Source organism: Zea mays, chromosome 2 (assembly GCF_902167145.1).
Source record: "Zea mays cultivar B73 chromosome 2, Zm-B73-REFERENCE-NAM-5.0, whole genome shotgun sequence".
NCBI lineage: Eukaryota > Viridiplantae > Streptophyta > Magnoliopsida > Poales > Poaceae > Zea > Zea mays.
Window position 1 is genome coordinate 182741493 of NC_050097.1, and position 17380 is coordinate 182758872.

The 17380-nt window shown below is 44.9% G+C and overlaps 1 protein-coding gene across 7 annotated transcripts; it reads right to left on the bottom strand.

The window, feature by feature from the left end:
* Nucleotides 1-36: 36 nt before the first annotated feature.
* On the bottom strand, nt 37-12786 carry LOC103647388 (RNA ligase/cyclic nucleotide phosphodiesterase family protein). 7 transcript variants are annotated; one of them, XR_004856386.1, is made up of 4 exons: nt 11850-12779; nt 11647-11763; nt 10953-11022; nt 437-757 (listed from the first exon to the last, which is right to left on the bottom strand). XR_004856386.1 is itself a non-coding variant. In XM_008671931.4 (2 exons), exon 1 carries the CDS (start codon nt 12615-12617, stop codon nt 11853-11855), a length of 765 nt encoding a protein of 254 aa, XP_008670153.1. In that variant the 5' UTR covers nt 12618-12779; the 3' UTR covers nt 37-409; nt 11850-11852. The 7 variants fall into 7 exon arrangements, 2 of the variants coding, with proteins under 2 accessions (XP_008670153.1, XP_008670150.1); XR_004856387.1 differs by lacking the exon at nt 437-757 and adding an exon at nt 1996-2486; XR_562813.4 differs by lacking the exons at nt 437-757; nt 11647-11763 and adding an exon at nt 37-409 and having other exon boundaries at nt 11850-12777.
* Nucleotides 12787-17380: the final 4594 nt, after the last annotated feature.

Here is a 17380-nt window from a genome sequence, read left to right on the forward strand (position 1 = left end):
ACGGTACTGACCTTTTCATCGATGACCGACCGACGCTCACTCCACAAATGACCCTTTTGCCCAGTTATTAGGGGGCTGTTCAATCTTGAGCCCCGGCAATGCTATCATTTTTTTTGTGGATCTTTTGCAGAGCCTGAACAGAAGCAGTCAGTTTTATGCTCAGCCCACACTAGTCTAAAACACACTGGCTGTCAGCAATAATCACTCATCATCACCACAAATTAAAAAGGGCCAGTGATTCGTGATGGACTGTCACAGCGAAAAATCTGCAGGACGAGAGTTTGCAAAAAGCAATTATCAGGCCGCCAGAGTTGCGCAAGGCACCACACCAAATGGCCATAGAATGTGACTTGGCCCTTGGGGATTCCATATATAGAATTGAGTCGCCTGCCAAGGATTCCAAAAACGACTGCAAAAGAAGGCATCAAGACATGGATGAGTCATGTAAACAAATCAGCTGAGCGAAGGAACGAAGAGAGCACAAGTGGTTCTCAGGGCACATGAACACAACTGACAATTCACTACATGGAGGACAGATGATACCCTGTATGTGAAGAGTCTACAATGGAGGGATAGGGCATCAAATACATTATCGGATAAAAGATTAAAGAAATGACTAAACAAAATACTGCATGTGTGTTAGTCCAGCCTTCTTCCAAATGTAGCTCCTTGATAAGGCAAATTGTCCGATTGTTACGTCCTTGTTAAGTATGATTGTCCATCCATGATCTAGATATGGTACAAAATACAACAGGACCTGAAAGATAGCCGTGCATTAGATTAACCCGGAAAATCACTCCGACAGAACTGCCTGATAGAATTTTGCTCGAAAGTGCCCTGCCTGACAGAACTGCTTGATAGAATTTGGATTTAGGGTGTTACTTGACAATTTAGTATTAATACTTCAAATTTGTTTCTTGATATCAGAAGATTGTAATTATATTATAAACCTAGGGGAATCAAGTGACACATAAGTTATTAGGACTATGCTTGCTTTATCAGTCAATATTTTGACACCTTTTGATGCAGAGGTCAACTAGGCCAAGAGTTACTACAAACATGCTTGGGTCCAATTTTCTACCTCAATAATCACTGAAAAAGTATGTAACTACAAGGTATGGAACTGCAGCTTGCTTTGGTGATTCCCCTTTTCTTTTTTTCATAGACAATCCATTAAACAATTTTGGTTGACTGGATTACTAGAAGGAATACGCTCACAGGAAAAATACATTGCTCAGCATTACAATTTTGCACGTGTTTCTTATACTTTTACTATTTTTCCATCCATCTGTTAATGATACGTCAGAAAAAATAACTCCCTCATATACATGTCATTCGTGACATAACCCTTTCCCTCCACTCCTACAGGATCCATTGCATCCGTACTATCAGAAGCCACCATTGCTACCCTCCTCTCAAGTCTCAAGTCTCAAGTCCCAACTCTCCTGTGCTAAGATCCCATTGGCATGGGCACAATTCTCCGAACTCCAGCAGTGCCCACAAAATCCCAGTCAAAGTCTGTGACCGTGCGGGTGACAGGGTGAGACTGCGATATTTGTAGTGGTTCACATTCTCCTCATTTGCAAAAGAGCCAAGATAAACAGAAGCAATCTTAGATACTGCAGAAATGTTCTAATGCAATCTTGGATCCAGCTACCCTGTCCCAACTTTAATAGCAACTGCAACCGCATAGAAAGATGCCAATAACTCCACATATCAAGCCTGTTTGTTTCAGCTTTTTCTGAGAATCTGGCTGTGGTGAGAATCTGAGTATCGTGGAAATTACATACGGAGGAAGACGAGGGATTTAGGATTTTGAAAGTGACAGATTCCTACTATCGCGACGACTCGACCGATTTTGTGTTCACGTTGATTTTGGACAGTTTTTATCAAAACGATTCTAACAAAAGAGCGCTAAAAAGCTAGACGTTTGGCAGTCCGTAGCAGCTTCTGGCGGCCAGAAGCTGAAAAAAAGCCGAAACAAACACCCTCATGTCGCGGCCAACCTGCATCAGCAATGATCATGGTTCTTAAGGCGGTAAGGCGAGATAAGGCGCCGGACCCCCGCCTAGACGCCTAGGCGACGCCTAAGGCGAGCAAGGCGACGCCTTATCAACCTGAGAATCAGCAAAACAGCCCCATGGAGGAGGAAGAAAAAGAAAAAAAAAGAAAAAGAAAAAAGGAGAAGGAAGGGGTAGGAGGCCCAGCCCACCAGCCAGCCCATATAATCCTTCATCTGGCAACCCTAGGTTGCCTCTCTCCCCCACCATTCAGCTGCCGCTGCCCCCGATTGAGCCGCCGCCGCCTCAGATTCGCCGTCGCCACCTCAGAATCGCCGCCGCCGCCGACGATTTGGACGCTGCCGCCGACGATTCAGCCTCCGCCGCCCTGGATTTGGCCTCTGCCGCCCTGGATTTGGCCTCCGCCGCTCCCGATTCAGCGCTGCCACCCTGAAACAACGCCGCCCCTTTCCCTTCTGTAGAACCCTAAATCTCATTTTGGGAGTATAGTATTTTTTTCAAAAATCTTGAATTAGAATTTTTTTTCCATAACATTTGAAGTTACATCTCATAAAATAAAAGTTCTATAGTAAAGGTTCAATAAAAAGATTCTTCTATAAATAATTCTTTGTTGAAGTTGATAAGTATTATAAGGATAAAAATTAGAGCTTCGTTTAATCGAGATTATACAATCAAAAATATTGTTCATAAAACAATTAGGTGGAGTATCATATCCAAAAGTATGTACTTATAAACAAATAAATAAATAATAAATAAATATATACTTTGCGTTATGTTGGAGTTTTTTTGTGTTGTGCATTTAACTGTAAAGTGAATTTCCAGAACCCTGGTTGAATTTGAACTTGGAATCAAAATTTGAAAACTATAAAACAAAACTGAAATTTAAAAGAAAAGAGAATTGCAGTGATCGTTGGTGGGCCGAAACCCCCAGCCCTGGGCCATCCTTCTGCCTCTCCACTCGCTTGCCCATTCTACCTCAGCCATGCGCTGACGACTAGGGCCGGGTCGTCAGCCTAACCAGCCGTACCGTGATTTCCCCGCCACGTGGGTCCCGTTCGTCAGATCGTCCTCTTCCTGTAACAAACTTGCGCGGTGTTCCGTAACCAATCCCCGCAAGCTCCTCTCCTTGGTTGTCCCCTACCTCGTGGTCGGACCGCCGCTGCCGATGCCGCGATTCACGCGCTGAACCAGCGTTCCGTTGCCGTTTTCCCTGGATCGATGGCTAGTATTTATAAAAGCCGGAGGTCGGGTTCCCTTTCCCCATCTATCCTCTGGAAGCAAGCTTCTGTCGACACCGTGGGAGCGGGTTAGAGTGCGGTGCGGAGGAGAGAGGCCTGCCGCATCCTGGGCTCGCCGGTGCTGCCCTTCTACACCAGTGGGGTGGTTCTGGGGCTTCGCAAGCACGCGGGGAAGCTTTGCCTGGTTCGTGCGCATCGGGGTTGTGGCCGGAGCCTGGGTAATTTCTCGACGGAATTTCGGCCTCCATGGTGTTGCCACCGAGCACCGCAGATTGGACACGTGATCGCATAACAGAAGGTAAATAACCAATTGAATCACTTCCCCATGTCCTTTCAATCGTATTTACGCAAATTGGGGCGGAAACCAGGCAACGGGGGCACCGGTGCGTCGTGCTCCGGCGGGATTCCGCCGTGCAGACTGGGCGGCGCCGCCGCGCTCTGGCGTCGGGCGGGGAAGACGCCTCGTCACCGTCAGATCACTTGTGGGCGGTTGAGATTAGATCGACCCATACCCCTTCACTCGATTAAATCTGTGTCGTCGGTTGCAGGCTTTGCGGTCGAGATTGGGTTACGGCGTGGATGCCTCACGACCATCAGATCTTAATCTAGCGGCTGTCGTTGGATACTGAGTTAGGTTTTATAAAAAAATCTAATCGCAGCCGTCAGATAGAGATCCAACGGCCCAAATAGCCCGATACCCCTTTGCCCTGGCCTATTTGCTAAAGAGACCCCGTAATCTTTACAAATTAACCCGCCGTCCGTGGGCGATGATCATTGAGTCTAGGGAATTGTTACAGATTGGACCCTGAGTTTTGTATTATTTGGTGCCCAGTCCAGAACACTTAGGATATTCAGGAATTAATAAAGAAATAGGTTTTTAGTATGAAAATAATTCCATAAACTTGCATAATTCATAGTTAATTCATTTTAACTCCAAATTGAGTCATTTCAGTTGCAATAATTTTGTATTAATGTTGTTTACCACCTCGTACCTTTGTTTAACCATGAAACTTGAATTAAAATTTGCGCAATTGAATTAATCTATTCTAGGTGCTAAGTAATTTCGAAAATTCATAACTTAATAACCGTAGCTCCGAATTTAGTGGTTCTTGTTTCTACGATCTCGTTATGGCGCGTAGATTATTATCACATAGTTTATTCTTATGTTTGGTGTAATGTTAATTTTTGCCTATACCATGTTTGTCTGTATTGATACGTTTAGCAGTGAGGACACGCGTCATCTGAAGAGCAAGTTGGTACCTGGAATCTCAAGTGCCAGGCAAGTTGTGCCCTTGATCACTTCTTTTTACCCACTCATGTTCTAATTAATCATAATGATCTGCATAGGTTAATTTTGATGGGACCCAATAGGTTACCCTAGTTTGTCTATCTTTATACCTTGTTTACCACTGAACTTTTTGGGTAGTACTTGCTAGTGCTTTATGTGGTTTTGGGTATGAAGATACATTATTCATGATTACACTTTTATTATCTGTTTATTATCACTGTTCATGGTAAGATCATTATGTTAATTGGAACATGGAGCGACCACCCGGGAAAACAGTGCTACCACAAGGGTTTATGGACGCCCTTGGCTGATTAATTAGGAAAGCTAGTGGAAGACTACCTTACCCGAAAGGGGCAAGGGCAGTAGGGGAGTGGTCAGTGTAGGGAGGTCCTTGGTTGATTTTGCTGCGATGGCGGTCAGGCAAGAACCCTGCATTGGAGCTTCCTATAAACTGTAGCGGGTTTTCTGAAGCTAGTGGAACTTTGTAAAGGCCTCGTAGTGTTACCCTGCCTCGCCTCCTCGGTAGAGGTGTATGGGAAGTCGCGATCCCTTGGCAGATGGGTAACATGACTTGTGGGTAAAGATGCGCAACCTCTGCAGAGTGTAAAACTGGTATACTAGCCGAGCTCACGGTCATGAGCAGCTCAGGACTCTCTGATGATTAATTTATGGAACTTAAATTCAATTTGTCATATGCATTGCATCGCAGGTGATGTTGTTACTTCTGTTCTACTACTTAATTGGGTTGGTATTTACTTATACTTAGTAATTGCTAATAAAATTTTGACCAACTTTAAAAGCAATGCTCAGCTTCAACCATCTCCGTTGGTAAGCCTTACACTTCACGTGAGCTCCCACCTTTGGCGAGTTCATGCACATTATTCCCCACAACTTGTTGAGCGATGAACGTATGTGAGCTCACTCTTGCTGTCTCACACCCCCCCCACAGGTCAAGAACAGGTACCACAGGACGAGGCGCAAGGAGGATGCTGCGATAAGTTCGTGAGAGATCTAGGTCGTCGTCTCCCAGTCAACTTTGGGTTGCTGGACCGTTGTCTCCTTATATGTAATTATTTATTTTGTATAGAACTCCTATTATATAGTAAAGTTGTGACATTCGATCCTTTGCCATGATTCATCATATGTGTGAGACTTGGTCCCAGCACACCTGATGATTATGTTCGCCCCGGGTCTTGGTGCCCCCGAAATCCGGGTGTGACAGAAGTGGTATCAGAGGAATGTTGACTGTAGGACGAAACCTAGATAGAGATGAACATAACCATTACCTACTTACCTTACTCTGATTCTTTCTATACTTATCTTGATCATGTTTCACCTTCTACTAGTCTACTCTGATTAGCCTTACCTTTGCCACTCTGATTCTTTTCTAAACTTTTCTTAATCTTTTCTCATCTATTTCCGCTTTACTCTGATTATTTTTACCTTTTCTTTCTAAAGACAAATGTGGATTTCACACTCTGAAATCCTGTACCTAAAGTGACCTTTAGGAATAGGAGACCTACACTTAGGAACAAAATCAAAACTATTTTTGTCAATATTTGTATGATTGAATGTTTGTTCTTATGATACTTGTTTGATTTGGATCTTTGATTGAGTGTGATGAGTTGTGGAGTAATGTCCACAATTACATTTACATATACGTATAGACATAAATATAAATAAATAAATCATAAGATGACTATACAAACTAAGAATGTTCCCCATTAAAAGTATATCTAACCTAATAGCTCCATCTTGTCTTGAAAGATTCTTTCTTATCTTAATAGACTCATCTTATCTTGAAAAGATTCTATCTTATCCTAATAGATCTAACTGACCTCAAAAGATTCTACCTTGTCCTTATGGATTCATCTTGCCCTAATAAGCATATTTATCCCACACTAGTGTAACCACCATGAGCTAATCCAAAATTTATTTAGATCTTAACTAATCTAATCTAGTCATATCCAACCTAATCTACATTTTATCTAATCTATTATGATCTAATCTAGAGTAAATTACTTAATGCTGGTACAAAAGATAAGGCCATACCCCTCATGCACTAAAAAAACTAGTGCCTTAAACCAACTCAGCCACATACATGAGATCTGATCCAACCAAAAGAGTCATGAAGAATTGCATAATCTGTCTATCCCCACCTAACATCAAACAAACTTTGACCTACATCATGTAGTCCATCTCACCCATAACTATTTCAACCATATGTCCCAACTCTGATGATATACCCTGACCCCGACTCAATGAGACCAAGACTGGAAAAGGAAAAGATCAACCCCGTCAAGAAGAAGAGCTGGTTGAAGATGAAGTAGTCGGTGAAGAAGTCAACGAACAACAAGAATAGAGATAAACATAAACATAGATACATATATACATATTTTACTATTTGTAAGACCTAAATATTAGTTTAGCTAGTAGTAGTATTTTACTATTTTAGTAATAATAATAAGGTCTAATTGACCCATGTGTTGCTAATAAAGTATGCATCATGCTGATATTTTTGTGTGTGCATATGTTCTGAGATGACATAGTTATACACCTTTTCTTACAAATCTCGAGGACGAGATTTCTGTTAAGGGGGGTAGGATTTGTAGAACCCTAAATCTCATTTTGGGAGTATAGTATTTTTTTTTCAAAAATCTTGAATTAGAATTTTTTTCCATAACATTTGAAGTTACATCTCATAAAATAAAAGTTCTATAGTAAAGGTTCAATAAAAAGATTCTTCTATAAATAATTCTTTGTTGAAGTTGATAAGTATTATAAGGATAAAAATTAGAGCTTCGTTTAATCGAGATTATACAATCAAAAATATTGTTCATAAAACAATTAGGTGGAGTATCATATCCAAAAGTATGTACTTATAAACAAATAAATAAATAATAAATAAATATATACTTTGCGTTATGTTGGAGTTTTTTTGTGTTGTGCATTTAACTGTAAAGTGAATTTCCAGAACCCTGGTTGAATTTGAACTTGGAATCAAAATTTGAAAACTAGAAAACAAAACTGAAAATTAAAAGAAAAGAGAATTGCAGTGATCGTTGGTGGGCCGAAACCCCCAGCCCTGGGCCATCCTTCTGCCTCTCCACTCGCTTGCCCATTCTACCTCAGCCATGCGCTGACGACTAGGGCCGCCTAACCAGCCGTACCGTGATTTCCCCGCCACGTGGGTCCCATTCGTCAGATCGTCCTCTTCCTGTAACAAACTTGCGCGGTGTTCCGTAACCAATCCCCGCGAGCTCCTCTCCTTGGTCGTCCCCTACCTCGTGGCCGGACCGCCGCTGCCGATGCCGCGGTTCACGCGCTGAACCAGCGTTCCGTTGCCGTTTTCCCTGGACCGATGGCTAGTATTTATAAAAGTCGGAGGTCGGGTTCCCTTTCCCCATCTATCCTCTGGAAGCAAGCTTCTGTCGACACCGTGGGAGCGGGTTAGAGTGCGGTGCGGGGGAGAGAGGCCCGCCGCATCCTGGGCTCGTCGGTGCTGCCCTTCTACACCAGTGGGGTGGTTCTGGGGCTTCGCAAGCACGCGGGGAAGCTTTGCCTGGTTCGTGCGCATCGGGGTTGTGGCCGGAGCCTGGGTAATTTCTCGACGGAATTTCGGCCTCCGTGGTGTTGCCACCGAGCACCGCAGCTTGGACACGTGATCGCATAACAGAAGGTAAATAACCAATTGAATCACTTCCCCATGTCCTTTCAATCGTATTTACGCAAATTGGTGCGGAAACCAGGCAACGGGGGCACCGGTGCGTCGTGCTCCGGCGGGATTCCGCCGTGCAAACTGGGCGGCGCCGCCGCGCTCTGGCGTCGGGCGGGGAAGACGCCTCGTCACCGTCAGATCACTTGTGGGCGGTTGAGATTAGATCGACCCATACCCCTTCACTCGATTAAATCTGTGCCGTCGGTTGCAGGCTTTGCGGTCGAGATTGGGTTACGGCGTGGATGCCTCACGACCATCAGATCTTAATCTAGCGGCTGTCGTTGGATACTGAGTTAGGTTTTATAAAAAAATCTAATCGCAACCGTCAGATAGAGATCCAACGGCCCAAATAGCCCGATACCCCTTCGCCCTGGCCTATTTGCTAAAGAGACCCCGTAATCTTTACAAATTAACCCGCCGTCTGTGGGCGATGATCATTGAGTCTAGGGAATTGTTACAGATTGGACCCTGAGTTTTGTATTATTTGGTGCCCAGTCCAGAACACTTAGGATATTCAGGAATTAATAAAGAAATAGGTTTTTAGTATGAAAATAATTCCATAAACTTGCATAATTCATAGTTAATTCATTTTAACTCCAAATTGAGTCATTTCAGTTGCAATAATTTTGTATTAATGTTGTTTACCACCTCGTACCTTTGTTTAACCATGAAACTTGAATTAAAACTTGCGCAATTGAATTAATCTATTCTAGGTGCTAAGTAATTTCGAAAATTCATAACTTAATAACCGTAGCTCCGAATTTAGTGGTTCTTGTTTCTACGATCTCGTTATGGCGCGTAGATTATTATCACATAGTTTATTCTTATGTTTGGTGTAATGTTAATTTTTGCCTATACCATGTTTGTCTGTATTGATACGTTTAGCAGTGAGGACACGCGTCATCTGAAGAGCAAGTTGGTACCTGGAATCTCAAGTGCCAGGCAAGTTGTGCCCTTGATCACTTCTTTTTACCCACTCATGTTCTAATTAATCATAATGATCTGCATAGGTTAATTTTGATGGGACCCAATAGGTTACCCTAGTTTGTCTATCTTTATACCTTGTTTACCACTGAACTTTTTGGGTAGTACTTGCTAGTGCTTTATGTGGTTTTGGGTATGAAGATACATTATTCATGATTACACTTTTATTATCTGTTTATTATCACTGTTCATGGTAAGATCATTATGTTAATTGGAACATGGAGCGACCACCCGGGAAAACAGTGCTACCACAAGGGTTTATGGACGCCCTTGGCTGATTAATTAGGAAAGCTAGTGGAAGACTACCTTACCCGAAAGGGGCAAGGGCAGTAGGGGAGTGGTCAGTGTAGGGAGGTCCTTGGTTGATTTTGCTGCGATGGCGGTCAGGCAAGAACCCTGCATTGGAGCTTCCTATAAACTGTAGCGGGTTTTCTGAAGCTAGTGGAACTTTGTAAAGGCCTCGTAGTGTTACCCTGCCTCGCCTCCTCGGTAGAGGTGTATGGGAAATTGGGAAGTCACGATCCCTTGGCAGATGGGTAACATGACTTGTGGGTAAAGATGTGCAACCTCTGCAGAGTGTAAAACTGGTATACTAGCCGAGCTCACGGTCATGAGCAGCTCAGGACTCTCTGATGATTAATTTATGGAACTTAAATTCAATTTGTCATATGCATTGCATCGCAGGTGATATTGTTACTTCTGTTCTACTACTTAATTGGGTTGGTATTTACTTATACTTAGTAATTGCTAATAAAATTTTGACCAACTTTAAAAGCAATGCTCAGCTTCAACCATCTCCGTTGGTAAGCCTTACACTTCACATGAGCTCCCACCTTTGGCGAGTTCATGCACATTATTCCCCACAACTTGTTGAGCGATGAACGTATGTGAGCTCACTCTTGCTGTCTCACACCCCCCCACACAGGTCAAGAACAGGTACCACAGGATGAGGCGCAAGGAGGATGCTGCGATAAGTTCGTGAGAGATCTAGGTCGTCGTCTCCCAGTCAACTTTGGGTTGCTGGACCGTTGTCTCCTTATATGTAATTATTTATTTTGTATAGAACTCCTATTATATAGTAAAGTTGTGACATTCGATCGTGTGTCATGATTCATCATATGTGTGAGACTTGGTCCCAGCACACCTGGTGATTATGTTCGCCCCGGGTCTTGGTGCCCCCGAAATCCGGGTGTGACACCTTCCCCTATGCCCTATGCCCTCTTGCTGCTTCTCACCTAGGCGACGGGGACGCCTTGGATCCTTCGGGCGCCTGGACGCCTAGGCGTCGCCTAGGCGACGCCTTTAAAACAAGGGCAATGATATTATCTCCTGCTGCTACTAACTAGCAGACAATTGCTTGGATCCTTGGGATGAAAATGGATGTGAACCGGCATAAAGTATGGTAAGCTAAAATATGGATTAGCCTTGGAAACAAGGGGAGGTGGTGGTGGGCGCTGTGGCAACAAGAGACATAAGAGATCATGGATATGTAAGTCTTTTCTCAAAATTCAGATGAACGTGACCAAAACAAAATGGACCGTAACAGAGGATTTTAATCAAAAGACGTGGAAATAATAGGTGTCTCTTAAGGGCATAAACAAAATTATCCATTATCAGAATGTCAGTCATGGTTTCACAGATCATTGACCAGCCATATGTCCCCAGGGATGAAAAAACCAAAGTTCATTTAGGTGTAAACTTACCACGGGTGGTAAGCAGATGGCAGAAAATCAGGCAGCAAGAAGATCATCTTGGCATAAAACAGGGGGCTCCCTGCACATTTCGACAGCACTTCAATGGTACCGATTTCACATTTTGTTAGCAAGATAGATGTCTATGTGCAGGAGTTGGAATGTGATCAGCCCACTCTAACTAGCATTACAAATTACCTCACTGCTTTGTCCATGGAATTAAATGTCAAGCAGTTTTCCAATTTACTAACAGATTGCTTGGAACGAATTATTGGCATTTTTGTTTGGAAGAACGAAATATTTGGGACACTACACATGCATCTGGAATTATCTCTTACCCTAGTAGAGTGTAGTGCGCCTGTGCCAACAGTAGACTGACATATTTAGAAGGAAGATGTATCCATTTCGCCCCTTTCCTTACGACAAACTAGCACTATAAAGATATGGTAATGGTATGTCCTTATAATATCATAAACCCAATGCAGTTAGGCACAGTATCTATTAGAGCAATTTGGCGACTGTGAGAAACTGATATACCATTGTGCAACTCAGTAAATAATATTCGTTACTCCCTTCGTTGCAAGCTACAAATGTAATGTAGGAGTTGAGGAAAGCTTCTTGTAAAGCATTTAGAAGTAGATTTTGTTATGACTGCTAAGACAAAAGGAACTAATAATAGGTTGCTTAAATAAGGATTCTTCCACACCTGATTAGTCCACTCTAATACAATCGTCATCAAACAATCTCATCAAGCTCCTAGTTGATTCATACTACCATATCAATTGCTAAATCGGCGAAGAATCGCTATCAAGTTTAGGAGTTCCTATCCAAACAGAGCACTAAATGTAAGTAGATCACAGGATTTAGAACTGAGAAGCGAGATCAAGATCCAGTCGAAGAGTATGTTACCTCTCAGTCGGCTCCAGTGCTACCGCTGCCGCCGAGCGGGTAGCACACGAGCTCCCTGACGGTTGCCCCGACCTCGACAAGCGCGATGTCCATCCCGTACCCAGAGACGGGGAGCAGCTTTAGCTCTCGGAGCACGCAGAAGGCCTCGGCCATGCGGCCGCGTGGCACGTCGATGGCGACGGCGCACCGTGGTAGCCAGTGGTCCGGCCGGAACGGGTCGGGGATCTCGACGCCAGCGTCCTTCCGCAGCAGTTCGCAGAGCTGCGCATGGAGGCCGAGCAGCGCGGCAGACGGAGTGGGCGCGAGGAAGAGAACGTTGTCGTGTGGAGAGGAGGTGGCGGAGGCCGGGAGCGCGGCGAGCGAGGAGAGCGCGAGCGCGAGCGGGTCGAGGCGCGACGCGAGCGCGCGGAGCGAGGGTGCGAGGCGGAGGAGCGGGTCCCCGCCCGCGCCGGTGCCAGGCGGCGGGAGCGCGGCGGCGGGGAGGTGGAGCAGCGGGAGGTGCGGGCGAGCGGCCGCGTCGATGAGGCGGCTGCCAAGTTGCCGCCGCGCCAGCGCGTTCCACGCCTTGAGCACCTGGTTCTCTAGCGCCGGGTCGAAGTAGAGCTCCACGGCGTAGTAGAATCCAGTCGCGAAGGAGGGAGGAGGCGGTGGCGGCGCGGCTGCCGCGGAGGCCCGTGGCGTGCCAGGGGGGGTCGTGGAGACGGCGGGGGCCGAGGCGCAGCCGCCTCCGCCGGCCCCGGCTGCGGACGGCACGGTGCCTTGCGCCATCGGGATGGATTCCGATAGGAGGCGAGGGAGGCGGGCGGCGGTGGGGAGGGCGCTGGGTTTTTTCCGGGAAACACGAACTGACCGGGAATTGGGATCTCGTCACTCGTCGTCAGTCGTCACGAACCGAGTCGGGGGTAGCTGACTCGGACTCCAAATTTCTTTCTTCTAAATAAAAACTTGACCGTGAAGTCGTGAACAACACTCCCCGGTATTATACTGTGTGTTTGGGTGTAACGATAGATCAGGATGGGGGATAGCATGATCCTTAAATAAGGTTGATTGGTTCAGGGTCAGAGGTTGAGAAAGAAATATTCTAGTGTTGTTCTCGGTTGTCCATCAAAATTGAAGGGACGAGAGATGATGCAAGGTGTTCCCTGTTATTCCGCAACAAAACAAGTAAACATTGATCCCAAGATTTTCAAACTCTGGCCTTCTATCACTAATGGATCGGCGTCAATCGTTCACTCTATAACAGTCTAATCGGAGGATACCGCAACATTAGTCTCAGCCAAGAAAACCCCGAACCCTGGTCCACCATCACTACCAGCCCAACATCAACCGTCCACTCTGTAACGGCCCAACCGGATGCACAGGACATCGTAACCCGAGAGCGGATGGAGCACTACGAGAATTTTTTTTAACCAACCCCGAAAAATTAGCCCGAGGGGAATCGAACCCGAGGCTTAGAGATGCTACTTGTAAGCCTTAACCACTAAGCTAGAGGCTCTTTCGCAAATTACTTCTATATTAAAACTTAAAAGGGGTTTTAATAGGGATGAAAACTTAAAGGAGTTTTAATACAGATGAATAGTAGGTCATCTTGTATCCTACTATAATGTATTTTAATCGGATTCGGTATCGGATACGGATAGACAGAATCGAGACGAATACAGATACATGAACTGGGTATTTATTCGAGCAGATAAGGAACGAATACGGATATTGTGTATCTGATATATGCGGATAATGAATACTTATTGAATAATGTGTATATTGATTATCATTCACTGTAAATCAGTTGATGTACAAAATAGTTACGCATCACACAATACTCCAACATGATAATACTGAAATAGTTTTACAACGTATAACATAGTACACTACTACTGTCATCGATGTGAATCTGCACGTCCAAGCGTTCCCCAAGTACAGAATCTGCATTGAAGACCCTTGATACGATTTAAGTATGCGCAATGACCTGACAGTGGTCGATGACAGTACATGTACCCCAAATTACTACTGTATAGAGCGCGACGCAAACACGCGCATCCGTGCGTCCACATCGTCTCTTTATCTTTTAGCCATAGGATCATTTTTTAACGGATACGAAGCAGCTGGCCTTTCAGCGACTCGACAAGTCGTAATTTTTCCAGAAGTCGAAGCGACTCGACATGTTTTCCAAAGAATTCAAAGGAGCCATGACCTGCTTGAGTCCAGACTCCAGAGTCCAGAGTCCCCCGCGCAGGCAAAGAGCCATGGCGGCGGCGGCCCGTTTGCTTACCCCACGCACCCTGGGGCAACCAAGGTTGGCGACTACTCGCGTGGAATAAGGAAGCCCACTTGACGCGCTTCGCGATGGTCCGCCATCAAGTTGCCGGTGGCTGGACCGCCGCTGCCGAGAACCAGTACGTCCACACCAAGCGCGGCGCAGAGGAGGCTAAGGCCAAGGCTCGCGCGGAATCGAAAGCGGCTGCTGCTGCATCAACAACTTCCTCTTCCTCGACCATTGTACTGCTGATAGTCGCCTAGAGGGAGGGTGAATAGGGCGAAACTGAAATTTACAAATATAAACACAACTACAAGCCGGGTTAGCGTTAGTAATAAAGAAACGAGTCCGAGAGAGAGGGTTGAAAACAAATCGCAAGCAAATGAAGAGTGTGACACGCGGATTTGTTTTACCGAGGTTCGGTTCTTGCAAACCTACTCCCCGTTGAGGAGGCCACAAAGGCCGGGTCTCTTTCAACCCTTCCCTCTCTCAAACGGTCCCTCGGACCGAGTGAGCTTTCTTTTCTTAATCACTTGGAACACAAAGTTTCTACAAGGATCACCACAAGATTGGTGTCTCTTGCCTCAATTACAAGTGAGTTTGATCGCAATGAAAGAATCAAGAAAGCACGATTGCAAAAGCCAAGCGACAAGAGCGACAAATAACACACGGATCACTTTCTCTCTCAAGCCACTAATCACTAATGATCTCTTTTCTCAATTGTGAAACTTGGAGAGATGGAGGCTTTGAATGTGTCTTGGAATGGATTGCTAGCTCTTGTATTGAATGTTGAAGGTTGGAATGCTTGGATGTCATGAATGGAGGTGGTTGGGGTTGTATTTATAGCCACCAACCACTTCCTAGCCGTTGGGCCATTCTGCTGAGCGCGGACGGTCCGCGAGCCAGGTCCGGACGGTCCGCCCCTGTAGATCAACGGCTGAAAATGCAACGGTCAGCAGTAACGGCTATATCAACGGCTATATTGCATTTAATGCGTCGTCAGATGTCAGACAGAGCCAGTCGCGGACGGTCCGGTCGTGCACCCCGGACGGTCCGCGAGGCCCCCTATAATTCATTTCTCCGAACCCGTTACCTTCGGGTTTTTCGGTTTCTTACCGACCGGACGGTCCGCGCCTGAGGCCGGACGGTCCGCGCGAGGGCTCGGACGGTCTTTGCTTTTCCTTCGGACAGTCCGTAGTGGAAACTTGTGTTCCTGCATTGGTTCTGTCCGAGGGTCATTCTTGTGTCGCGGACGGTCCGCCGCAAGGGGCCGGACGGTCCGCGCTTGGCCTGTTTTTCCAAAAAGCTTCTCCTGTCCGGAATAATCTACGGTATTCCGGACAGTCGATTTCGTATAGTTATAGATGAACCTTTGGCACCTGTAGAACATATAATCTAGAGCAAACTAGTTAGTCTAATTATTTGTGTTGTGCAATTCAACCACCAAAATTAATTAGGAAATAGGTGTAAGCCTAATTCCCTTTCAATCTCCCCCTTTTTGGTGATTGATGCCAACACAAACCAAAGCAAATATATAAGTGCATAATTGAACTAGTTTGCATAATGTCAGTGCAAAGGTTGCTTGGAATTTATGCATGAATTGTTTCTTTCTTATATAACATTTTGGACCACGCTTGCACCACATGTTTTGTTTTTGCAAACTATTTTGTAAATCCTTTTCAAAGTTATTTTGCAAGTAGTCAAAGGTAAATGAGTAAGATTTGGCAAAGCATTTTCAAGACTTGAAATTTTCTCCCCCTGTTTCAAATGCTTCTCCTTTGACTAAACAAAAACTCCCCCTAAATGAGATCCTCCTCTTAGTGTTCAAGAGGGTTTTGATATATCATTTTTGAAATACTACTTTCTCCTCCTTTTGAACACAATAGGAAACCAATTGATAATATTTTTGGAAAACACGAAGTTTTTGAAATTGGTGGTGGTGCGGTCCTTTTGCTTTGGGCTCTTTCTTTCTCCCCCTTTGGCATGAATCGCCAAAAACGGAATCATTAGAGCCCTCTAAGTGCTATCTTCCCCTTTGGTCATAAATAAATGAGTTAAGATTATACCAAAGACGAAGTCCGGTTCTTTTGCTTTGGGCTCTTACTCTCTCCCCCAAAGACAAAGTCCTTTTCTTTGATGCTCATGCTTTTCTCCCCTTAGAATGGAGAGTTGTTTGGAGTGACGGCGAAGTATGAGTTACGTAGTGGAAGCCTTTGTCTTCGCCAAAGACTCCAATTCCCTTTCAATATACCTATGTCTTGGTTTGAAATAGACTTAAAAACACATTAGTCATAGCATATAAAGGAGATATGATCAAAAGCATAGAAATGAGCTATGTGTGCAATCTAGCAAAAGAAATTGCGGGAATCAAGAATATTGAGCTCATGCCTAAGTTTGGTAAAAGTTTATTCATCAAGAGGCTTGGTAAAGATATCGGCTAGTTGATCTTTAGTATTAATGTATGAGATCTCGATATCTCCCTTTTGTTGGTGATCCCTAAGAAAATGATACCGAATGGCTATGTGCTTAGTGCGGCTATGCTCGACGGGATTGTCGGCCATTTTGATTGCACTCTCATTATCACATAGCAAGGGAACTTTGGTTAATTTGTAACCATAGTCCCGCAGGGTTTGTCTCATCCAAAGCAATTGCGCGCAACAATGGCCTGCGGCAATATACTCGGCTTCGGCGGTGGAAAGAGCGACCGAATTTTGCTTCTTTGAAGCCCAAGACACCAAGGATCTTCTCAAAACTGGCAAGTCCCCGATGTGCTCTTTCTATTGATTTTGCACCCCGCCCAATCGGCATCCGAATAACCAATTAAATCAAATGTGGATCCCCTAGGATACCAAAGCCCAAACTTAGGAGTATAAGCCAAATATCTCAAGATTCGTTTCACGGCCGTAAGGTGAGCTTCCTTAGGGTCGGCTTGGAATCTTGCACACATGCATACGGAAAGCATAATATCCGGTCGAGATGCACATAAATAGAGTAAGGAACCTATCATCGACCGGTATACCTTTTGATCCACGGACTTACCTCCCGTGTCAAGGTCGAGATGCCCATTAGTTCCCATGGGTGTCTTGATGGGTTTGGCGTCCTTCATCCCAAACTTGTTTAGAATGTCTTGAGTATACTTTGTTTGGCTGATGAAGGTGCCTTCTTGGAGTTGCTTCACTTGAAATCCTAAGAAATACTTCAACTCCCCTATCATAGACATCTCGAATTTCTGTGTCATGATCCTACTAAACTCTTCACATGTAGACTCGTTAGTAGA

What these genes read in the sequence shown, in the direction of transcription:
- LOC103647388 (XM_008671931.4), bottom strand. Translation starts at nt 12,617, where the DNA reads ATGGCGCAAGGCACCGTGCCGTCCGCAGCCGGGGCCGGCGGAGGCGGC.